Below are 26,760 nucleotides of genomic sequence, written 5' to 3'. Positions count from 1 at the left end.
ACAGGCGCAATGGAGGGGGAGAGAGCGCGAGAGAGAAAGCGGGAGGGGGGACGGAGCACGGGTTGCGGCGACATACGTGTGGATGTTGCAGCAGGGTAACGCAGCAATCTACCGAGTAGGGAGGAGGAGGAAAAAAATCTAAAGATTCTGACCAATAAGGAGCAGCTTTGCCTTTTGCACATGTTCGATGTCGTCACTGAGAAACCACTATCACACTCCCTCGTGTCACGTCCCTAACAGAAAATGGATAAGCACAAGCTGGGAATCCGAACTGATGCGGTAAGATGCAGCTTTTGATTTACGGTATCGCGCTGTCCACTATTATGCACGCAGGAACGTTTGGATCGTCTCCCCCTCGCAAATCTCTGCTTAATTTCACAACACTGCGACGGTAATACGGGCCGAACAACATGCAGACCGTACACCTTGTTCTCGGATCTATGGTCTAATAATTAAACTGCTTGTAATCACTCGAAGCTCGCAGAGCATTGCATGTTCTGAGCATAGATGGGGTATTGGTTCTTTGTATTATTCATTTGGCTACTTTTTTTTGTGCTTTCTGCTGGCTGACGATAGGCTAATGTGTTCCCATCATCGAACACTGACATCATCCTCTTAAGGATTCAGGCTCCAGGCAGCAGCAGGAGCTGCAGGATGTGCTGCAGCAATCAGGATAGTAGCCTGCGCAGTATTAGCTACCCCAGCGATCCCATGCGACGTTTATTCACGGCTCTGAGACGAGAGTTCATTTTATTTAAAAAAAAATGCTAGTGCTAGCCCTGAGCACTATGTATGCCCTCATACACAGATGTCAAAAATACTGGCAAATGCCTATCATTGCACCCATCAATACCCATCATTGCTTTATTGCCTCCCATATTAATTGGTCCATTATCAAATGGTCAATACAAACTAATAATTTTACCACTGTAGACCAGTAAAGTCAGATTTCTGCTGTAATGCAATAGGGTCGGCATGTGGCCACAGAGAGGCCACATACAGAGGTGTCTAAGAAGAACAATAGATATATTGTGAGGAAACTGCAGCAAAAAACATTGATCCAGCACACTGTCAATCATCTACACACATCATTTGTCTGCCAATGGATGCAGGAAAGTGAGAAGAAAAGGGCATTTGTAGAGGTGAGGAATCAGCTTGCTTGTAATAGTTCAGTTATGGGGCTGACACACAAGATACCAGAGACTGCTCCACCTGGATTGAGAACAAGTAAAGAGATGGAGCCTTCAAGTCTGCTGTACAGTGTGTCTTGGGTTGAACTTTGGTCTTGAAATTTCATATGTTCGTCAAAACAAAACACTTTATACACAATCCAAACAGAGAATGAATGAACCACACATCCAGCTGTCATATAAGTTTGTCCTAGTTACTTTTATTTTGTTTCAGTTTGGGAGGGGATTAAGTTAGATTTTTGCTTTTCATTAGGGCTATGCCATATCATGTTGTCCGTGGACTAAAATTTTACTTGATATAAAAATGTTATATTAGGATGTCATTGCTATTGCCTTTCCCTCGTACATGCAACAACAAGACAAGCTGAGATATGTCTTTTTGTGTGATGATTTAGTATCTAAAAGAGAATCATAACTGAACATGCATATGGTGAAAGCCCTGAAATCTTCTACTATGAATTTTACATGTAATTGATATAGTATTTGGTTTAGCATTATCTTGCTGAAACACACAATTCCTTCCCTGCAAAAGATGTTGTCTGGATACGAGCATACACTAACAGTCAAAAATTTGGACACACCTTTTCATTTAATGTTTTTTCTTTAATTAAATGACTATTTACATTTTAGATTCTCACTGAAGGCATCAAAACTGTGAAGAAGCACATATGGAATTATGTAGTAAACAAAAAAGTGTGAAATAACTTAAAACATGTTTTGTATTTTATATTATTCAAAACAGCCACTCGTTGCATTGATTACTGCTTTGCACACTAACATTCTGTCAATGTCCTTCATGAAATGGTTTTCCAAGATCTTGTTGGCTGTTTTCTGTGGTCCATCACCTCCCAAACCTTCTCGATTAGGTTTAGGTCAGATGACTGTGGAGGTCAGGCCATCTGATGCAGCATTCCATCACTCTCCCTCATGGTCAAATAGCCCTTACACAGGCTGGAGGTGTGTTTGGGATGGGATGGCACGCTGCTGCAGGATGCTGTGGTAGCCATTAGGGCTGCCACGATTTGTCGACTAGTCACGATTACGTCGACTATCAAAATCGTCGACGACTGATTTAATAGTCGACGCGTCGTTTGAAACTTTGTACGATCACAAAAGACGCAGGAATAAGTGGCAGGATTTAAGAGTGTAATAACGGACTGAAACAGAAGATGGCAGCATTGCATGTACAAGGATGTCAGCTACCGTTAAACCCCGAAGAAGAAGAAGAAGAAGCAGCTGTGTCCCAGAATTCATAGCGCGGCCCAGCGCAGTTTCCAACAATGGCGGCAGCTAGTTAGTTTTAATGTTACTCTTATTATTCTTTCTGGGTCACAAAATAAACGTTTAACATATTTTCAGGCGAGAATGTAGCTGTGTAAACCTCAAATATCTGCTCAGTTTATCAGGACACCACATATTTTCAAAAGCGCTCCGACGTTTTCGGAGACATCTGTTACCCACTAGCTCGTTAGCGAGCCGGGGGCTAGGCTCACTAGCGCCGTGAGAACACCGGACTCCCCGCAAATCGTTTTCAAACCCACCGCCGTCTTTCGCTACTCAGGTTAAATATATATGAGTCACTTAGATAACTTAAAATGTTATTGTTTGGCTTTTTTTTTTAGTATTTTATTTGTTCCTGAGTAAATCAGTTTGTCTGAGATTAAAGTTATAGTTTTTACACAGCTGAATAAACGTCAAGCAGACAGCTGATTATCAGAAGTGTGAGATGCTCCAGAATATACTCCAGTGTCCTGTTATATTTTAGATAGCAAGGAGTTTATTAATCTTCACCGAAACAATCTGCAAATTTCATTAAAATTCAATAAACTATCATCTTGTCTTTATTTTTAGTTAGCACAGACCTTAAACACTTAAAGCTGTAAGCTAATGATAGTTATATAAGAGCAGATGCTGCTGGTGCAATAAGCTGTAGTTTTACGTCTAATGGATGATGATCTGATTAGTCGACTAATCGCAAAAATAATCGGTGACTAGTCGACTATCAAAATAATCGTTTGTGGCAGCCCTAGTAGCCATGCTGGTTCAGTGTCCCTTCGGTGTTGAATAAATTCCCCAACAGTGTCACCACCAAAGCACCCCTACACCATCACACCTCATCCTTCATACTTAATGACAGGAACTATGCATGTAGAGACCAAAGACACAAAGACACTGCGGGTAGAACCAAAGATCTCAAATTTGGACTCATCAGACCAAAGCACAGATTTTCACTGGTCTAATGTCCATTCCTTGTGTTTCTTGGCCCAAACAAATCCCTTCTGCTTGTTGCTTTTCCTTGGTATTGGTTCTTTAGCAAGCATTAAATTATCATGATAAGTGTGTTATTTTAAAAAGATCACTGGGAGATGTTTTCAAAAGATCAAATTTTCCCAGGAACAACGGGCTTATATTTTGAAGCCTGTTACAGTATATAATTTTTTGCTGTTGCTGTAATTTCTTACTGCTGTATAAAGTATATGCCATATTCTCACTGTTATGTTTCCATCTTATTTTTTACCATGAAATATTTCATCTGTTCCCAATGTCATCTTTTGGTCAGATCTGTCCATTTGAATATTTAATATGAAAGTAGTAGTTTTTACTGAACCAAAAACTGTGTTAGGCGTGTTGGCACAACTGAAAAGCTTTGATGAAGGAGTTTCACACACAGCCTCCCATATACTGCTCCTGAACAGAATTCCTGTATCAGTTTAAAAGTCTTCTTACCTTCTTCTGTAGTTATAAGTATTTTGGTATATGTGATATATTTTTTAATACCGCAATAAAAAAAAAATCAAGTACACATGTATAACAACTTCAGTTTTTAATACTGTATTATAATTTAGATTTTCAAGGCTTCCATGCCTCAAACATTTGACAGTACAGAACAAAAAATGTCTAGGTAGTCTAAGTAGCTTGGAAAGAAAAACATCTGGACTTCTTTTAGTTTCTTGAAGATGTTTCACCTCTCATCTGAGAAGCTTCTTCAGTTCTAAGATTGGTGTGGTGGAGTGAGTAGTGGATGTAGAACTGGAACTATGGAAAATGTAGAGATTTAAATCCTACCGTTCATTAGCTCAATCATCATTGAGCTAATGAACGGTAGTTCAATGATGATAGCTCATTGCTTTAAAAGCATCAATATCAGCTCCTCTCTAACAGCATGGTGGGAGTTTCTAAAAATGACTGAGTCTTCATTGATCCCATGGTCTTCGAACACCCATTTGGAACAACCCTGACATACTACAGAACAATGATATGATAAACTTTGCAGATTTGAGTTGTAAACGAATTAAATACTTTGAACAGTTATGAATAATCGAAAAAACAGACTTTATACCGTTTGACAGATTAGCTAAACAATATGGAATTATCAAGAATAGATTTTTAGAATATTAACAAATTAAATCTATAGTAAAAAATAAATTTAAGCCTAATCAAGTCAAATTATAAACACCACCAAGTGTGGTATAATTCCTTAATCTCAAAACCCCTCAAATTACTATCTAAAATATACAGGACACTCCTAAATAAATGAATCAATATCACTTCCTATTGCGAAATAGGAGGCGGATCTATCAGTCAGCTTGGACAACAGCTTCTGACATGTTCTTCTTCAGACATGTTTAAAAACATTTAATTTGATTAGAAATCACAGTCTACAATATAAAATACTACACAGGGTGCACTATACAGGTCAGCGGATGTTCAGGATGGGTTTTACATCTTCTGCGCACACTGTCAAGACAATACACCTGACAATTATATCCCCGCTCTCTGCTTCTGTCCACTTTTTCAGACATTTTAGCGCAGGATATGCGAAGACTATCAATGTCTGAAATGTAACATTTCAGCCTCCCCTTTGCTTGCTGAGTGACTTAAATGATTTCACTATGGAGATGAACACAGTCCACATGGCTCTCACTGCCTTCTGCAAATCCTAAGCAGACTGTCTGGGGGTTCTCTAGGAGTGGGTTTTTTGGGGGTCTTGACCTGGGGGCTGTAGTGCTGGCTGGGATGGGGCTCTGGTGGCTCTTGGGTGGTGTCTTTATGGTGGCTGCATGCAGCAGGGCTCGGGGAGGTCTATGCTGGCAGACATTGCAGTGTGGGTCCGGGCCAGGCTTGGGGACTTGGGGTTCTGTGGGTGCTTTGTTTCCAAGCTGGTGTTCTGGCTAGCCTGGGGGCCTGGTTCCTGGTTGGTGTATCACCGGAGTTGTGTGTGGGTGCATGCAATGGGGCCTGGCACTGACGCGGGGCCTTTGGTGCATTTGTAGAGCTAGGGCCTCTTTAGATGGCGGGGAGGTTGTTACCATCTTTTGCAGGTGGTTTCTGCTCTTGTGGAATACACTCTGCAGGTGTAGTCTGTGAGTTGACTGAATGTTGGGGTGGGTGTAGTTTTCCTCTGCAGTAGGGTCGAATGGGCTATGTGGGCTCTGTGGGCCATGGTAGTGCTGTTGCTGTGAGCCCCGGTCTCGATGGACCTGAGCTCTCTGCCCTTGGTGGATTTGGGGGAACAGGTGTGCCCATGGGGGTCAACGAGAAGGCTGGCTGCAGGGCGGGGGGTACTTTCCCCCCCACCCCTTTCCTCGCCTCCTCATCGCTAATTTCTTCCCTCTTCTCACACCCCCATTCGCTGTTTGCTCTCTGGGGCAGGGGGCCAGGAGGAGGTCTGGTTGGTGTCTGGGCTGGTGGACTTCCCTGCTGCTGCGGGACCGGGGCAGTCTGCTAGTCTCCACCCCAGAGTAAAGGGAACCATATCCTTGGTCTGGGGTCAGATTGCCCCTCTGGGCATGTTGGTGCCTGGACCTGGGAGCAGAGTGTGTATACTGCGTTCTGTGTGTCTCAATGTTGGGTGAGTATGTGAGTATGTATTTTTACTAGTGCTGTCAAAATTAACGCGTTAACGCAAATTAATCTGCCATCACGGTAAACGCAATTAAAATTTTTAACACAATTGACACATCTAGAGTGCAGAATTACTCAAAATACCTGAACGGTTTCTGTCAATGCATTTCGAGCAGTTTGTTGACTGATTCTGATTCTTATATAGCGCTTTTCTAATCTCCTGGAGTACTCAAAGCGCTCTATACAACACGCCACATTCATCCGTACACACCCGTTCACACAAGCACTGTTGTCTATGCTTTGTCGGTGCTTTCTAACTAACATACATTCATACGCATTCATACTCCAATGGATGCATTGGAGAGCAGGTGGGGGTTAGTGTCTTGTCCGAGGATTTTTGGTATGGAGGAACAAGGAATCGAACCACCAAGGAACTTTACTATAAAAGGAGTCCAAAATGACCCAGACTGGTGTGGCAGTTCCTGAGGTTTTTCCAGGTGGAGCTTTTAGCAACTCCATTGATGATTTTTTTTAAAGTAATGTGGTAGCAATATACACAACAGATAGATTAAAGACACTGCAGTGTGCTGAAAGTTCACAGGCTCTCTGTGACAGTGCCTGTTGAGGTGGTAACCAACAAACCAGAGGTGAATGGAGCCATCTACCTCCTTAAGGCCTTACTTGTTGTAGGGCTGTCTTGGTTGATATCACGTGGAAATCTGGAGCAGAACCTTTTGTTTGGGAAACCAGGGTGGTGATTCCTGTCTTTAAGAAGGGGGATCACCAACAGTGTTCCAACTATAGGGGCATCACACTACTCAGCCTCCCTAAGAAGGTCAATGCCAAGGTACTAGAAAGGAGACTTTGTCCTATTGGAACATCAGCTTCAGTGGTCTTTTTCCTGGTAGTAGAACACTGGACCAGCTCTTTTTCCTCTTGAGGATATTTGAGTCTGCAGAGAGTTCTCCCAACCAGTCTACATGTGCTTTGTGAACCTGAAGGCATAAAACACATCCTTCAGGGTACAGAGTATTTACTACAAGCCATTGTCGTGAGAGCTTGGTCCACATTGCTGGCAATAAGTTGTACTTGTTCCCAACTGGTCTCAGCAGCATTAGTAGTTCAAAACCATGTAATGTTATGCCTGTCTGTTTCAACAGTTGTTTATTCTTTCTGCTTATGACTTGACTGGGTGTTCCTGGAAAACCTCCTGATTACTAGGTGACCTGTTCTACCTACTGAGCTACAGCAGCCCCAATTAAATGATGATTAAATGATGGCTATCCGCTCCCCTAGCACTGTCCCAGGTGAGGATGCTGCCCCATCCTCTTCTGCAGCCGAGGTACAAGTCACCTCCACCTCACCTCTAAGTTTAACCAGCTTAAGTTTAAGAACCCTACCATCATTAGTCTACTTCTTAAACCATGCAAAGATAGATGACTAATGACTACCATCCAGCTACTGCCCAATGTCACACATAAATCTAGACCACAGAATACTTTGCAAAGCCCTTGCAAGAAGATTAAGAAAAAAATCACTCCATTTATAATACACCCTGACTAAACAGGTTTTATCAGGAGCAGATACTCAGCCACTAACACATGCAAACTAATAAATGTAATAGATTATTGCTTACTTTGGAGCTTTGGAAAGTAAGATCAATCTACAAATGGGCACCAGACAGGGCTATCCACTCTGCCACTTCCTTTTTTGTCATTTTCATTGAGTCATTATCAGCAGCAGTCCGACACAAATGTAAATATTAAAAGAAAATACAAACCGTAAGATAAGCTTATATGCTGATGATGTATTATTTGTCCTTGGTAACACACAAACCTATCTTCTGAGGACAATCACATTAATAGAAAAGTATTCATCTATATCAAACTACTCCATCAAATGGAGCAAATCAACAGTTGCCTCTGAATTTTAATTTTTAGAACACCTCCACTGTGTCACTATAGTCAGGTAACATTTAGATATTTAGGTATAATTATTTTTCTCCCAGGGTCTCAGATATGGTACAGTTGAACCATATTCCTCTACTATAAATGGTCTTACATGTTGGAAAACTTTACCTATATTTCTCATGGGAAGAATTTCCACAAATAAGTCTTAAAACTCTACAAAAGCCAAAACACAATGGTGGTGTAGAAATACCAAATTTCCGTTGCATGTTATTCAAGATAGAAACTCTGTTTCATTTCAGAAATTCATCAGCAAAAGTAAGTTTCTTGAATATCAGGAATTGAAATCCATCAAACAGGAAAGATTTAATCCCAATGAACTGAACTTGATTATGAATTATTACATTCCTGTACCTAGGATGGGGCGATATATCAAGTTTTTAAATATATCAATATATTTTTATATGAGATAAGAGATGTGACAATATCGTTTATATCAATATAGTGGAACCGCAAGTTTGCCTCTCTTTCATCCACTTTTGTCTCTGCGCTGCGTTACTCGGCCTCGCCTCTCTCCTTCACTGAACACAACTCCCCCTCCCCCATCGCTTCACCTGCAGGTAACGACAAGATGGACACAGCAGCTATCAAAGAGCAGCTGGTCGGTAAAAAGAAAACATTTGGAGATTACTATTTTAGTGCTGCAGCGTTACTCTCGTTAAAATGACGTTAACTCCATAACTGTATTAACGCGGCAAATCTCCGTTAATGAGTTACCGTGGATCGCCCCGTGCATGGGGCTGCACAGTGTCAACGCGTTAGCGTTGCGGTTAGTGGTTACGTCATTAACATGTTGACGCCGTGCAGCTAGCACTACTAGTATTTTCACTATTTACAACAGCGCCATAAAGTGCAAAATGAAGAAGGTGTGAAGAGTGCTGTATCCCAGACCGCGAAGTCTCCCAGCCTCCTGCCCCGAAACAAACTACCTTACAAAACTCGTGTACCGTATTTTTTGAACTATAACCTTACACTAAAATCCTTTCATTTTCTCAAAAATCGACAGTGTGCCTTATGTATGAATTCTGGTTGTGCTTACTGACTGCAAACCGATTTTATGTGGTAGCAATCTGTCAAAAATGCTTTAGTACGACTTTGGTAAGATACGAAGCCGCACCGCTTGATGGATTGTTGGAGCATTATGGCTACCATAGTCTGGAGCCTCACATAGTAATGCATACCTTCTTCAACGTAATATTACCGTATTGTGTGCGTATAAGGACCACAAATGGCACCTGTAAGAGACACGGTTACGAAGCGGATTTAAAACTCAAGGCTGTCAGTCACGCAGTAGAACTTGGGAACAGAGCAGCTGCGAAATCTGTCTGGCTTTGTTATTATGCTCAGCGTCTGTTAGCTTACATTTTGACTGCACAATTGTGAGCGTTTTGTTATGCACAAAAACAACATCTGGGACACAGCTTTGACTAAGAACTCTCTTTTTGTTCTTACTTTATGGGTTTAAAAAAATTTCGAGATATATATCGTATATCGCCATCCAGCTAAAGAATATCGAGATATGAATTTTAGGCCATATCGCCCAGCCCTACCTGTACCCCCAAATTGTTATCAAAAATATTATTATTAAAATGATGATTCAATTTCCTTTCCAACCACAAAGTGGGAGCGAAGTCTTTCCATCAATCCAGACCAAAACTTCAAGACACAAATATGCTTACACACCTTCAAAATGACTAAAAGCACCAATTTACAACTTATACAATACAAAAGTATACATAGAACACACTACACAGGACAAAGGATGCTCCAACTGTGCCTTACAGACTATGCACACACTGAACAGTGAACACAACAGATAACTATATGCACACAACAGATAACTATATGCATGCTATATGATCTTGTGTTCCTGGTCATATAGGTTCTGGCAGAGAACCGCTGAACAGGACCCATCCATATGAGGACCTATCCATATGAATTAGTGTCTATATCCCAACCCCACGTAGTTGTGTAGCTTAGGTGACGTAAGTGAATTTGCTAGGAAAGTAAATACGTCACATATACATCTTACTTCCTTACACATCACTAATTAAAACTATAATCATGAAAGGATAATTAAAAAAAACAGATTCTGTATAACTCAATATAGAATTTTACGTATAGATCTACTGTTATCATCTTGTTTCTTTTATTTATCTCTGGTCCCCACTGATCAAGTACATTACTTTGTTGGTGATAGTTGTCGACTGTAGTGCCCTCTCCCTGCCTGCATTGCAGGTGGCTGGGGGTGGTCTCTAGGGCTATGGGTGTCTAGCGGATTCCTGGGGCCTGGAGGGGCCTGGAGATGGGTGCTGGCCCCAGGCCGGGTGGCTTGCCTCTTCTTTGCAGGTCCAGGAGCTCAACCTGGGGCTCTGATGCGGGGGTCGCAGATTTTCTGGTTAGGCCCCTGGTTCCATAGGGGTGGTCTGCATTCAATTCAATTCAATTCAATTTTATTTATATAGCGCCAAATCACAACATAAGTCGCCTCAAGGTGCTTCATAGATACAGAGAAAAACCCAACAATCATATGACCCCCTATGAGCAAGCACTTTGGCAACAGTGGGAAGGAAAAACTCCCTTTTAACAGGAAGAAACCTCCGGCAGAACCAGGCACAGGGAGGGGCGGCCATCTGCTGTGACCGGTTGGGGTGAGAGAAGGAAGACAGGATAAAAGACATGCTGTGGAAGAGAGACATAGGTTAATAACAGATATGATTCAATGCAGAGAGGTCTGTTAATACATAGTGAGAAAGGTGACTGGAAAGGAAAAACTCAATGCATCATGGGAATCCCCCGGCAGCCTATGTCTATTGCAGCATAGCTAAGGGAGGATTCAGGGTCACCTGGTCCAGCCCTAACTATATGCTTTAGCAAAAAGGAAAGTTTTAAGCCTAATCTTAAAAGTAGAGATAGTGTCTGTCTCCCGAATCCAAACTGGAAGCTGGTTCCACAGAAGAGGGGCCTGAAAACTGAAGCAGCGGTGCTCTGGTGTACAGAAGAAGAGAGAATAAGAAAAGTGGGCCCAGGACCCATGCAAGCTGTTTGCATGGGTCCCGGGTTCTTCGTGTTATGGGCAGTGGGTGACCTGCTCATCTTGCATCTGTCCCCTCAGTTTTAATAGCACTCTAGTTCTCATACAGTCATACTCACTATTTAGACCCCATACTGGTTGGCTGGTGATCTGGGGCCAGGCTGGCTGCATTCCAGTGTTGGCTCTGGGAGGGCATGTGTTCATATGCATTTTGGAGGGTCGGGTCGATGTGGATAGATATGTGTCTTTGTGCATTGTGTGTGTGTGTGTGTGTGTGTGTGTGTGTACAGCTAGGCATTGGGTCTGGGGATTGCTAAGTTTTAGTCAATGTGGGAAATTCGATTGAAGATAACGGGGGCCCCCTCCCTGCTGCCCCCAACTGATTGTTGCCACCCTCAATATCTTATTAGTTAAGTAGTTGCCTAAGTGGCATCTCACTAGCTGCATCAGTGTCAGCAGCAACTCTATTCCAAGTTGTTCACAAGGAAAGTTAATCTTGAAATGGAGAAAAAATTTGACGACCTTTTTCAATTCCATGATTTAGAGCGGTACAATTTTGCTCGACTAAATTTGTAGTACTGATCTTGTTTTGATCTACAACAGTCCTAGAAGGCTGAATAGTTTGCAGAATTTAATATAAATTTTCGTTATTAATGTTTGTACAAAATGTGACTGAAATTCTTTGTTTTTCTCCAGGCAACATCAACATTAAAGCAACTTGATGGAGAAAACTAGAGGAATCCCTTTAAGATGACACGCACAGACCCACCTGACATACTGGTATCAACGGTGCATCAAGACATAAAAGTGATCCCCATTTCTTCACTCTATAAGTCCTTACAATCTTCCAAACAATGTGATAGTATAAATTCCAACACACTGGAGGACGGTAAAAGCAAAGACAATAAGAGACACTGCCGTACCTTTGACTATAAGTCACTGGAGTACCCCAAATCACACAAATATCCTATGGATTCTCCATACAGGAAAGGAGATAGGCAGGCATCCAACCAAGATGTTGCCTGGAATGTGTTGGGCCACCGGCAGAGGTACCGTTTTTCTGCTCCTGACATTTTTAGTCACAGGTTGACTCCTCAGCCAGTGACAACAGATATGGCCAGTGAGGTAATTGTCCCTGAACAAAAACGAAGGACCAGGTCAAAAAGTGCACCTCGAGTCCAGACAACTTTCACTGCCGTGTCTCTTGAAGGATCATCATCTTCAGGAAGGAAGGGCAGAGAGTTCCAAAGGGATTATAGAGACTCCCGTCGGAGACCAGAAGTATCACCACATAGGGAACCCTCCTATGCAGCAACCAGGGCTCATATGCAAGAAGTACATCCCATTAAGTTGCAGCCACAAATGGGTGACAGTAGTCGATATTCTCCTCACTACACTGCTGATAATTTTGAGGATGAAGGTCTGGATAAACCAGCAACTAGCCCTCATGTCAGGTGTCGGGTTGACATCAAGCCTGATGATGCAACATTACATCATTCAGGACGGAAAAATGCCACACCTCAAATGGACATACCCTGGCAGAGACACCACAGTGCAGGGACTAGGAGCCTGACTGTGCCACGTCATTTCTCATATTCTAGAACGCCTACTCCCACTGACTCATTTGTTACAGAAAGTCGACAAAGTTATCAATATTCCCGTAGCATGCCAAGTAGTTATGTACAACCTATGGAGATTTCCTTGCAGAGGATGCCTTCATCAGGTGATTTCTATGGCAGAGAACGCAGAGCTCACTCTAGTCCTAATGTGCCAACTAAGTTCTTTTATGCAGATGACCCAGGGGGATATGTTACTACTGCTCCTCCTCAACCAAGTTCTTACTTTCATGATGAACGTTACACACCTGGACAAGCATATACTCCAAAAGTCCAATTTGTGCAAGATCCAAGAACTCGAATAGTGCATGCTGTAGCTACAAGACCATATTATTCTGAAATGGAGCCCTATTCATACTCTATGAAGACAGGGTATCCCAAACCCTATGCAGCAAATGAACCATGGCCATATATCATACAGACACCTCCAACAAGAATATTTTATGGGGATGATCCAAGGTCTTATCAAATTCAGACTGCTCCACCTAGGTTTTATTATTCCAGTGAGATGTATGCAATGCCACCAGAGCACCATGTCCCAGCTAGGGCATATTACACTGAAGGCAGAAGACATGCTAGAGTAATGCATTCACAAACAGATGACTGGTATGGTTCAGATGCATCTGGTTACACCACCAATCCTCCCTCTCATGCATCTCAAGTCACTCCAACAAGAGTACAACAAGAGCCTGCACTGACTCCGTGGTATACCAACCCATGTGTTGAACCTCAAAGATTTGGTACAGATTCCAAATCTTACTCAAGGTCTTGGGACAATATTCTGAACTCACGTGTGGAAAGAGAACAGCCTCTTCCTGTACAGCGAGGTCAGAGTTATGATGATCTTCTTGACTCCAGAAAGCCCGAGAGATCTGCTGGTGAAAAACCACAACCAGTGGTTGTTAATCTCTCTAGTTCACCAAGACGCTATGCAGCCTTGTCAATGTCTGACAACTCACTGATTGACAAAAGCCCAACAGAGATATCAAAGAGCAGCTCCAGTAAACTCTGGTTTGTCACCCCTGAAATAACAATCACAGATAATGACATTCGATCAAGTAGCCTTAATAAGGCTGAAGGACGATCTGCCAGTTGGGACATTCTTGATACCAGAAGCACAGAGAGTCCAGAAATGATTCATCGGGACTTTGAAAGCTCAGCCAAAGAGAAGACACATGACAATGCTTCACTTCAGCAAAGTCTTGAACAACTTGATGAACTTCTGGCTGATCTTGTGACTGACTATAAGCCACCCAGCAGAAGGGCAAGTGAAGACATTCTGGACCAACTAAAGAAGTTAATTGATGAGGAAGAAGCAGTGTCTTTGTCCAGAAAGAGTTCAAAGACAGGCACAGAAGAAGCAGCTCCTCTGGACAAACAACCCACCTCGATCCGAATGAATCCTGATGCTTTTCGAGATATAGATGGGGCAAGTGATGTAATGAAGAGTGCAGACGAGTGTTCCCCTGATCAGAGCCCAGATGAGGATGATACAATGATGTGCTCTAACAACAAATGCCGGAGGACAGAAACCCTATTCAATGCCTGCCTTTATTTTAAATCCTGCCATAGCTGTTACACCTATTACTGCTCTCGAAATTGTCGCAGGGAGGACTGGGATATTCATAAAGAAAGCTGCCTGTATGGAAGAATTGGTAGCACTTGCCGTCATATCATCAAACACTGTCGGGAGACTGTTGAAGTCCACAAAGCCTTCTCCCGTATTGCCAAAGTTGGCTACCTTTCTCGAGGTAGAGGAGTTCTCTTCCTTGGTTTTCCTAACCCTTTGTCATCTAGTAACTTCTTGCAGTATGGTCTGGATAGTTTACTTATGTCTCCTACATATTTGTCCCTTCGAGAGCTTGAAAGCTTCAAAGACAACCTAGGGGAGTACTGTAAAGAACTGCAGGAAGCTGGTAAAGAGTATGACCCAAACGAATGTTTCATCTTAAATGTATCCATTGCTGTAGGTGAGCAGTTGCCTGAAGGGCCATCACCAAGGAACCAAGCTCCAACTGTCAGAAAATATGCAAAAGTAGCATTGGCTTCGTTTAGCCCAGAGAGAAAGGTTCACAAGCAAGAGAGTGACATGGAAACACTGATCCTTACTCCACCCCCAGGAACAGCAGATCTCGACAAAGAGGGAGAAGAAGGCCGGAAGGCCAGAGAAATTTGTTTCATTAATATACAACGAGAGTTAAGGATTCGAGGGGTTTTCTTACGCCACGAATACCCACAAGTGTATCAGCAGCTCTGTGAGTTTGTGGAAAGTAACAGAAGATTCACTCCTACTACAATCTATCCTATTGATAAGAGGACTGGTAAACAGTTTATGTGCATGATTATGGCTGCTTCAGAGCCCAGGACGTTGGATTGGATAGGCACCCCACATCTCCTTGATGACATTATTTAAGTGCACCTTTAGTTGTAAATATATATGTATAGAAATACATATATATTGTTATACATATTTATATATCCACTCAATAACAAAACATTTGTAGATAACTATTTTGTTATCAAAATAATATATATATTCATGTTTACTTCGTCAGTATTAATCTTTATCAGAATACTTCCTGTCAGGTGCAGAATGAGTAAAATACATTTTTTACATTTTTTTAACATACCTTTTATCAGCCACACTTAATTTAAATAAAATTTAATTATTAGTACGCTGATCATTTATGATACATTTTCTTTTGCTAAGGTGTGCACAAAGGAAAATTCTGGTGTTTTCATTTTATTTAAATTAACAAGTTCTGTATATTCTTTGAATTATAGCCTCTTTAAATGATTGTCCGTTTCTGTGAGTGAATACCATGCTGAAAAAATGAAATTTATTTATAATTTTCGTAACTATATAACTTTCCTATGCAAGGTTATTTCACGAATTAACTACAGAAATTGTAGTTTCTCTTATTATATTATATTATATTATATTATATTATATTATATTATATGTAAAAAAAAATAGCTGCAACTGAGCTAAAATATAAAAAATTTTAATGGAAGCATAAATACTCATAATAAGACAACTCTGAAGTGAGATTTAAAACAAAAACTGATGTATGTATGCTGCTTTGGTAGGAATACTACACTTACAAAAACACTATTTTCCTCTTTCCCGAGACAGTACTTTGGAGAGTGGCTCAATTCAGTAGTTGTTCATGGGTGCTTTGCAAAATCAGCTGAGCAGTATTGGGCTTGAGTTACATTTTAATGGATATTGGAATGGTGCCAGCTATCAGCCACACTGTGTGTTGGCCTGTACTGTTTAGTTTTAAGCACTGTGAATAGTGAGTGTTATCTACTACAACAAAAATAAGCAAACAAAACCATGCACATACAAAATGGTCTGATATCGATAAATTATGTATTTTTTAGATATATTAATAAATGAAACTATATGAGTAAACAGCAGGAGCAGGTTATTGTTCTTAGAGCAAGGTGAGCCAGAGTAGTAGCTATATGGTACATACATGTTTAAAGGAGACATTAGCTGTGTATTTGTGCTGCACTAGTTTTAATTCATCTGTGTCTTACACCCTCCTATTTTGGTTTTAGCAAACTGGAATCATTACATATTACTCATTGTTTTCAGAAGTTTTAGAAATATTTCTTAATGAAACCATTTCACATAGAAAGTGGCTTGTGCACTGATTGCTAGGTTGAGCGAATGGCTCAAAATTTGTGCTGTGCTGTGCTTGGGTCTGTACTACAAAATTATTATTTTGCAACCACTTGTGATCTTTATGTGTAATGTGTAACCTTTCCCCATCATTCTGTGTTTTCTTTTGGTTGTACAAATTTCCATTACACCGCATGCAGAAGTGCTCCACAGCTGCCACGCTTGCACTGCATTTTTCTTGACGCAATGGTAATCTGTTCTTGCACGATGCAAGCTATAGAAAAGAATGCGTTCCAGAGCGCAAAGGTGCTACTGTCACCTGGTGTGTGAAAGACACTTCAACCATGTTGGTTCATTATTTGTAAGCGTAGAACATTTCTCGACTTTGCTTTTGTAGTATCTAAATCTCAAATGCCTGCCAGCACAGTGATTACATTTTTAAATCAGTTTTAAAGAATCAGTCATGTGTTGCAGCAATTTGAAAATTGTTCAGCCAAGCCCTTTTTTGACCTGTGTATTTGAAAAAGTCATGACTCTGTCAGTTAGCTAGTGCTCAAAAGTCAGCCCAACCTTTAATCATTCCTTGACATTTCAGTTTTTCCCTTGTGATATCACCTTTCCTTACATTTTGTAATACAAAGTACAATGAAACTTGAAGCACATATATTCGAAAGTCAATTTTATTTATAGGATGTGCTGTATAGATTCAGTAAAAAGTTGCTGGCTGCATGTGATTCTGTTTTCTATGCCCTGATATCATTTTAAAATGACATAAATGATAGTAACTTGCTTGATGAATGGATTTGTCAAAACTATCCTAAGAAAAATAGGAATTTCCCATTTTTGTCATTTAAGTTAAAATAATATATTAAAGCAATGAAGAAGAGACCTCACTAAAAAGTCTAGAAAACTCTGTAGTCTTGTATTTTTTATACTTTCAATGTGAGTGTCTGAGTGTGTCAATTTATAAATCATATATAATAAATGGAATGGGAACTGCTGTCTAGCTGTTCATGTGATTATTATAATATTGTTTTAGATTCCCAGTAAAGCACCTTGTAACAGATTTGTGTCTTAAAAAGTGCTATATAAATAAATTTCACTTACTTACCTGCTATGTTTAGCAAGGTCAGACTGTCAAGTTCTTAATTTTTCTTCAAAAGAGGGATACATATACATACACAATACTGTGCAAAAGTCTTGACCCCTTGTCACTTCATATTTTTCTTCCAAGAAGGCGTCAAAAAAAATCTACTAGTTGATCAATCTGAATGGTCTCAGTGGGAAAGGTGGCTGCCAAGAAGCCATTCTTAAAGAAGGGAAACACGGAGAAATTTCTGGTGTAAGAACTGAACTGAAAATCAGAGGCAACAGGTCTGATTAGAGTGATGCATCCAAATTTGATATCTTTTGCTCCAATCATCCTCAGAGTGGACGTCCCAGCAACTCCACCCTGTCAGATCATGCAAAACTCAGAAAAAAACAGGATGTCTAATTAGCAATTAGCTTTCTTTCTTTTTTTTAAGAGTTAATCTACGTTCCTCCCTACAATACAGCAGTGCAAAATTCTGAAACCAAGCCCCATTTTTTATATTTAGCTGGGAAAATAGGAAATGGGTGCAGTAATTTTTTGAAACCGGCAAACATACATGTAAATACAATATAAAAGCCAAACTCTTTATTCTTCAACAAAGCCTGGAGTGTCTTAGGTGAGCTCTTGTAATGTCTTTCATTTTTTTTTCAGGATTCTTTCTCCAGACTTCTTGAAGGCACTCCAAAGCGCTTCTTTGGCTTCTGGCTCTCTGGCGTTTTTTATTTTTTTATTTTTAATAATATCCTGTCCTGTCTGACAGCTTTTGCAATCAGAATATAGAAACAAATACAAATGCACACACTTTTTCGTTGTTATGTTTCAACGTTATGTTAACCTTAACGCATTAACGCTGATTAATCTGTCATCACCATTGACACAGTTAAAATTTTTAACTAAATTAACCCATCTGGAGTGCAGAATGACTCAAAATCTCTGAAATGTCTCTGTCAACGGGCAGTTTGTCCAAAGTTTGTCCATTCTGCACTGCAGATTGGTTAAATACGTTAAAAATTTTAATTGACTTAATTGTGATGATGCATTAGCGCGTTAACGTTGATAGCTCTAGTTTCAATATGGTCTATTTCTCTACCCAGGTATGCTTCTAGTGCATTCACACTGTGGTTGGGATCACTGTCATGCTGAAAAATGTCAATCAAATACTTTCCAGATCATATTGCATGGTGGATTAAAATCTAACAGGACCTTTCTATGTTCATAATTGATTACCTTTGATAAGACCCCCAACACCACTGGCTAAAAATGCAGACCAACTATGACAGAGCTTTCATCTACTGTGTTCTACAGATCATTGTGTATCCTCATTATTGTCATACATACCAACAATGATTTGGAACAAAAGATCAAATGTGAAATCCTAACTCCATACAATCTGTTGCCACTGGTCTTCAGTCTATTTCTTGTGTAATTTGGCATAACACAGCCTTTTCTCTCCCCATTTCCCTTCTGGACAGCTACTCCTTCACTGAGACGATTTCAAGTTTTATCAAGCAGTAGATGCATCAACTAGCCCCATCTCAGGTCTTTATTGGGTTATTTTCTCTTTCTTAAGGAGATGATTTTCATACTCTGTTCATCTGCTGTAGATCATAGGCCTGCCACTTCTTTTGTGCCCAAAATAATGAGATTATAAAAGAGATCTCGACTGGCTTGGAAATGCATTGACGGCACAGCTGAAGCCAAATGGTGAATATCACAGGTGGGGAGAGGGAGCTCTGGATATTGCTGCTTAAACTGCTGCCACTGGATAAGTGGCAGAAAATGGATGGATGAATAGACTTCTGAAGTTTTTTCTCCATTTTCATTTTTAAGTAAAGAGAATTTCTGAAATCTCCACAACAAAAAACGAAGCAATACATTGCGTTACTTATACTTGTTAGCTTAGTGCTTTCCCCTCCTCTTTCTGATTTCTTTTCTTTGTTTTGTATTGTCTTTCGGAACCTCTCCCTGATGAAACCTCAGATGATAAAGAAAAGATGACCTTCATCAGTCCATGCATGCCCAGCAATCAATAAATCGTTGAATATCTTTACATGTGGACTTGTGTGTCTCCTGTGCATGTGTTTAAACTGTCCAATGCCATTGTAAGATTGTAATGCAGTGGTGTAAAATTGTTTAGGCTTTCTTCTTTTGGCTGGGCATTAAGCTGCTAGGCACAGCACCTTCTGTGACTAGTGGCAGTCTGACAAGTCTGCAGAGCTTCAGATTAGTGCCACACACCAGTGCACTGTGGGCACAGTCAATGCAAGTACTCTAGAAAACCCACCAGAGAGTGTGAATGAGTCCACACTGAATTTAGGCCAAGTGTTAGAGAATGAATAACAAGAGCATAAGAGCACTGACTCAGAGAGCACATCATCCTGTGCTTTAAGAAAACAGGAATCAGGTAAAACATTGCAAAGTTTAAACATTTTCATCCACTGCTGGTGTTTATCAGCAGATATCTAAAATAGTCATATAAACCATTAAACAAAATAAATTTCATTTCAGCTCATTTTACCAAACCTCTCTTGACTTCATCAGCAACATGAGTCACCATGGCAACAACAAGCAAGTCCCAGCAGGGTTCAAGTTGTAAGTTTCACACAAATGTGACAAAAATGGTCACACTTTCAGGTTTTCCTCATTTCAGCTTAATATTTTTTATTCTTGGACACTACTAAAGTAGCATTGCATTATTCCATATCAAAATAATCAAGTGGTATAAATTAGCAAAACAGGGAATCTGATGAAACACAAGATGGGATAAAATAAAATAATTCAAATAAAAGGAGGTATTAAACAATATGACATGGACTAAAACTCATAACTGGAATAACAAAAACGTCCCAATAGGAACCAGCACAAAACCAAAACCCTTGTTAGAGCTAAAGCTTAAGATTACTAAAATGATAATAAAATCAAGCAATTTTCCAATACTAAACATTACAACACAAACCCCGGACTGGAAATTCATACAACCTATTTTCTGTTTGCATACGTAAGTGGTAAATAGACTGGTTCCTATATAACGTGTTTACCCGAGCATTCATTTCTACTGAATATTTACACTCCAGTGAATGCATCGGGGTTAGTATCTTGCCCAAGGATATTTGGCATGCAGAATGGAGCAGCCAGGAATTGAACTACTACCCTTTTGATTAGCCAGACAACCTGCGCTACCTCCTGAGCTACAGCCACCCCAACAATGCACCTTCCTGATTTGCCCGTTAGTGTTGTTATTAAATAATTTAAACATACTATAAGAGACAAAGTACACTTGAAATCTATTTTAAATAAATGGACGAGTAGTCTTTTGAAGTTTTACTGAACTGAGATAAAGATAAATTCATCCATTCACACACAAATTCATACGGTATTTTAGTCTTTACACTTTAAGGCTTCTTTTTTTTTTCTAATTCATCACCTGCACCTTCAAACTCTGACGTATACACAGGGGGGTAAATTGGTGTTCTGTCTTTCCCCATGAACACTTCAATATATACTGGAGAAGCAGAGGATCAAACCGCTGACCTTATGTTTGGTAGATGGCCGACTTATTCACAGTAATTCACAGCTGTTCCAGAAATTCTAGCAGGGTAAAATCTCCTGATGTGCAACACAATTTTAGTGAGCTGCTGCCAGCTTTACAGTAACTGCTGCATTCTTACTATTGTTGTTAATCGCTGATAAAATGTAAATGTTAAGAAACATTTCTATGTCAGTGTGTGGTTTTTAGCTCTGCGGAGGAGGAGGGTCAGGGCAGTGGGTTCAGGGGGAGGCTGCCCGACAGTCAACACTCTAATCATGTCTTCCCTATTTAAGCAGCACCTTGAGTCCCAGAGGAGAAGGAAGGAGAGCTGTGTGTGGTGTGCTGGGCAGCAGAAGGCAGTTGGCCCTGCTGAGAATGTATGCAGGCAGGAGTTTGGCTTTATTTTGATGGGCACGCCATGCAGCCAATCAAATGCAAACTTGCAAAGTCACACTCTACCATTATGTGAAAAAAGGAAGGGGGCAGACGTCACACCACGTAAACGGAGGAGCGCTGGATTTAAATGCAAGCTAAAAGAGTGGGTAAACAGATACCGCAAAGGGATGTAAACAGAAAACGCGGGTCCGGACATGCCGTCACGTGTTAAAGTCGACATCTCACCGAAAATGGGGATTCCGTCACTCTGACCAAAATTCTATGAACCAGCAGCAAAAGAAGACCTAAACTACACTTCACTTTTGAAAAAAATGTGATGAATTCCTTCTTACTTTTAATCGAAACTTCCTGGACAGCTCTATCTCTCAGTGTGCTTCGGGACCGCCTTCCCATCAAAAATCTCTGCTTTCTTTCGCTTGCTTGTCACGCACCGTTGTGTAGTGTTGTCGACCGCTGCTTTTTCAACTTTCACAAAACCTGACAAATTATAAAACGCTTAGCTATATCTCTAATAAAACCTCTGTAACTTTGTGAAAAACAGAAAAGTTTATTTATTTTTACTTTCTACTATAAAAATCTAAGTTAATCTTGAAAAAAAGTTGAGCAACCAGAACTTTTTCTGTAATTTATTAACACATTTAATTCTTACATTTTAAGTCCAAATAGTTGTGCTGACAGCAGCTTTTTTCATACAGAAAAACAGTTAAATATGCAACTTCTTTACACTGACAGAAACGGGATCCCGAGTGTCCTTGGTCCGGTCCGCTTAAGATCAAAGTGGGCTATGTGGCGCACGATGCAAAATCAGTTTGACACCCCTGGTTTAAAGCCACATATTGTATTACGCCATACCAAAATTATCTGTGATATAATGACGCACTACAACATTATAAAGAATAATGATAATATTAATTAATATCTAATATTGTCAATTGTAATCACTTAAAATGGTGTATATCGTAATTTTAGTTTTTACTGAGAAGTTATTTTTATATACCCATTTCTTTAAAAAATGACATTACATGGCTACACACCTTAATTAAACATGATTGAATGTGAACTCTGTGCATAATGGTAGAGAATATGAGTTATAATCAAAGATTTGACAACTGCAAAAAATAAATAAAAATATACTTAAATTCAAGATCTCATCTATCAGCAGGTTCCAGGGAAAACTGGAGTTTTAATGTTCTGGTGTCTTTATAACCTGAGAATAACGGCAAGCCATTGTCTACCACTATACAGGAAATTGAAAAGATGGGTTTTTGACTACACCAACTCAATCTTCTTCACCACCTGCCCTACTTCTGAAAATTTGTCTCCATGCAAATTTGTTAATTTCTCCAAATTGAAAATCAAGTTTAAAGGTTGCTGAGATCATTGCAGAGGCAAAAAAAAGAAAGAAAGAAAAAAAAAAAAACACCCCAAAATGTAACCATGCTGGAAAGCAAAAGTGACAGTCTTGAAGGGGATACTGATCAATTTTGAACCAGATTATCTTTGGGTTAATTCCAGTAACTTTCTGATCATATAGCTTGTTCCCTCGGTATGTACCAGCAGAATGTCAATGTCACGGTGTACAAGGTGGACTCACGCGCTGGACTCCGGGGATTGATGCACACAAGAGAATTTATTAATGAACAATATCCAATGAATGCATATACAAAAGGTGCGGGGCAGTGCTATCTACAAAAGGTGAGAGGGGCAGGGCTCCGGGGGAAATCCAGGTGAACACTCTCATCTCTCTCCAAACACGAATCCACGCAAACACTTGTCACTCAGGGAACACCAGGGAAAACAGTCCAGAGGGTCTGCACACAAAGAAACGCTCGTTTCGCTCATTTACCATTTACCTCAATCACATAGACTCCGGAGAACACAGCTGAATTTTATTATAGGATCTACCTTACAATATAAAGCAACTGTTGTTGTGATTTGGCGCTGTATAAATAAAAGTGAATTAAATTGAATTGAGCTAATCAACTCTATCATTTAGGAAGTGAGTTCAGCTGTGAAGATGACAACCTACCAGAACTTCAAAGTGTTTAAACTGGACGTCTCTGCTCAAAGGCTCACAAATTCAGCTAAACTACAGCTATTCCAGGTATCTCCATTTTTCTGCTGATACTGCTGTCCTGATGTGGAATTTTACTCATGTTCATATTTCCATTTTGAACAATTAATCAAATGATCATTTTACACTGCTGTCAAAAACTCAAACTCAATTGTGAAGAACATTCTTCTTGCACTTGACTCTCACCATCAGCTAAGTAACACTGTTACTAAATTGATTTCCCTTCATCCTTCAGTATTAAATATCAAAATTTTAGGAAATTGCTCTGGCATTTCATTAAGTGCTGCAGTGGTTGTGGCAACGGGGCTGGCAGCTGTCTTCCGGGGTCCTCCCTGAGGCGGAGTCAGGCAATCTCCCGCACCTGGGACTAATCAGCTGCAATGTGGAGGCTGCATTTAAACCCGGCCTGGTCTACTCTCCTTCACCAATCCGTCAGCTACTCACGGTGATAACAGGCTGCTTATCTCTGTGTCTCAACGTTGGCCTTACCTGTGTTCTCCTTGTGCTCACAGCTTGCTTCAATACTCACTCCATTGGCAGCCTGCAGCTGGGAACCCTCATCATTTGCCACCGATCCCGCTCAGTCTTGACTGATTACCTTCACTCTCTCTGCCTGCCGTCTGCTTCAATGTACTGGACTCACAGGTCGGACTTCTTTCCCTGTCACAAAACCACTCACTCGGATCAGCACGAGTAAGCAGCAACACCTACTAATTAACTCTTCGGTCTCCCTGCCTTTGTTTCCTTCACTTACTCTGCTCTCCCTGTATCCTAGAGACTCTGTGCTCCCCGCCTTGGAAAAACCTGTCCTTTGTGCTTTCCCCACATCCCCAGTGTTTCCAGAGAAACTTCCTGGAGCCCTGCACATTCCCCTTTGAACATAGATTCTTGTAAATAGTTGTCACCAGATTAGGTTGAGGGTTTAGGTGTCGTTATTCACTGCCATCAATAAATAAATCACTTGTGTAATCATTGCTGAGTTCACTCTGTCTGCTTCTAGGACCTCCCGTTTTGTGCCAGCAACTGGGCCGATTGTAACACATTATATAACTACTATATATACTGATCAGCTATTCTGTTATCAGTTATCCTGTTTTTGTTAATGAACCTAGTTAAGGAAGAATTAACTGCCACTTTTTGTAAGGTAGACCTCACAATAATACAAATGTTGGAAAAACCCAACATTCATATGACCCCATATGAGCATGCACTTTGTGACAGTGGGGAAAAAAACTCCCTTTTAACAGGAAGAAACCTCCAGCAGAACCAGGCTCAGGGAGGGACAGCCAGCTGCTGCAACCAGCTGGGGTGAGAGAAGGAAGACAGGACAAAAGACACGCTGTGGAAGAGAGCCAAAGATTACAATTTATCACCTAATCGACAAATCCAGATATTTCAGCCACAATAAACGAAAAAGAGAATTTAAGGCTTAAGCTGCAAGATGTGCAGACACCAAACTGCCTTTAACAGGTTATCAACTTGACTTGGCAAAATGGAATCCAAGATTGTTTGATTTTTTTTTTTCAAATCAAACAATTACAAAAAATGATTAAGCTTACCATTTTCCAGCTCACCTTGTACACATACAGTGCCATCTGCATTATATTTTACCACACTGTTGCTAATATTTGCAGGGAATATGGTAACTTGGTTGGAATGCGTATGTAGGTGTTGCAGGTTCAACTCTTCTGGGAAGACTTTACAAAAGTTTCAACCATGTATTTATGGGAACTGTTGACAGTTTTTCCTGAAGTATATTTGCGATGTCAGACACTAATGAAGATCTGGCTTACAGTCTCCACTTTAACTCATCCCAAAGGTGTTCTGTTGGGTTGAGGTCAGTCAAAAGTCCTTCCACATCTAACTTGTTGAACCATGTCTTATGGGCGTTGCTTTGTGCACTGGTGCACAGGCATGTTGGAACAGGAAGTGGCCATTTCCAAACGGTTCTCACAAAGTTCTAACAAAGTGTCTTAGCATGTTGAATCATTAAGAGTTCCTTTCAGTGGAACCACTGAAAAGGAAAGGGGGAAAAAAACACTAAATAATCCCCCCTCCACCAAACTTTACATTTGGCACTATGCAGCAGACAAGTACTGTTCTCCTGGCGACTGCCAAACCCAGACTCAGATCAGATTGACAGACTTAGAAGCATGATTTTTCACTCCAGGGATAATGTCTCTCACTGATCTAGAGTCCAGTCGTGGTATGCTTTACACTTTGGGGTGGCTGTAGCTCAGGAGATAGAGCAGGTCATCAACTGATTGGTTGTTCGATCCCTGTCTCCCCCTATTTTGCATGCCAAATATCCTTGGGCAAGATATTAACCCCAAGTTGCTCTCCGATGCATCTATCAGAGTGTGAATGATAGTCAGTAAGCACTTAACAGCACAGAAGACAGTACTGGTGTATGTGGCATGTTGTATAGAGTGCTTTGAGTACGCCGGGAATAGCAATATATAAGAATCAGTCCATTTACTGCATCCGACACTTGTTTGCAATGTTTGGTGACGTATGGCTTGGATTCAGCTACTTGTTCATGGAAACCATTTAATAAAGCACTTTATGAACTGTTCTCGAGTTCATCTGTAGTGACTATGGAAAGTTGGTTACCTCTGCACACTATGCACTTCAGCATCTGCTGACCCCATTTTTAAAGGGTCTACCACTTTGTGGCTGATTTCTGTTGTTCCTAATCCCTTCAGCTTTGTAGTCTTACCACTAATAATCACTTCTAATTCTCTGCTTCTAAATTCAGATGGTACCTGGTCCTAAAAATCCTAGAAACATGGTGTCTAACTAGATACTTACCCTGGATGGCCTTCAGTAGCACTGTGAGGAATCCTGGAAGTCAGTTTTGAACAGGATGTGTCCTTTGATACACATATTACAAATACAAATACAACAGGTAAAAGAAGTATTGAACGCATCAAAACACGTCTACACATGCAAAGTAATCACACCAAAAATGTCCATAAATTATGTCTAATAATGACAAATTACACAGGGAAAAGTATTGAACACGCTTACTGAAATGTAATTAATACTTGATAAAGAGCCTTTGTTGGTGAGAACTGTCATAATGAAAATTGGTGACGTGTTCAATACTCCTTTTACTGTATGTAACACTGCTTGTTTTGTACGTTCACAGTATCTCTAAAATTAGAAACATTGAGTCTTAAGTGATTCTGAAAAAAAAATTCCTGCATTTATTACATCTATCCTGGACTATTGTAATTTGTTATTATCAGGATGTCCTAAAAACTCCCTGAAAAGCCTTCAGTTGATCCAAAATACTATAGTAAAAACACTGAAAGGAGCATGTTTCTCCCATATCGACTTCTCTTCAGTGGCTCCCTGTTAAATCCAGAATCAAATTTAAAAT

At 40.4% G+C, this 26,760-nt stretch overlaps 1 protein-coding gene across 1 annotated transcript; it reads left to right on the top strand.

The window, feature by feature from the left end:
* Nucleotides 1-17,398, top strand: ajm1 (apical junction component 1 homolog). Its single transcript, XM_085280588.1, has 2 exons — nt 1-279; nt 11,733-17,398. The coding sequence occupies exon 2, from the start codon at nt 11,787-11,789 to the stop codon at nt 15,063-15,065; it is 3,279 nt and encodes a 1,092-aa protein (XP_085136714.1). The 5' UTR covers nt 1-279; nt 11,733-11,786; the 3' UTR covers nt 15,066-17,398.
* The last annotated feature ends 9,362 nt before the right edge of the window (nt 17,399-26,760 follow it).

This window comes from Mchenga conophoros, linkage group LG7 (assembly GCF_057382185.1).
Source record: "Mchenga conophoros isolate Kocher_MC1m ecotype Shallow Benthic linkage group LG7, M_conophoros_male_GT1.1, whole genome shotgun sequence".
Lineage (NCBI taxonomy): Eukaryota > Metazoa > Chordata > Actinopteri > Cichliformes > Cichlidae > Mchenga > Mchenga conophoros.
Note: the sequence above shows the minus strand (reverse complement) of the source record. Positions and strands in the feature narration are given on the sequence as shown.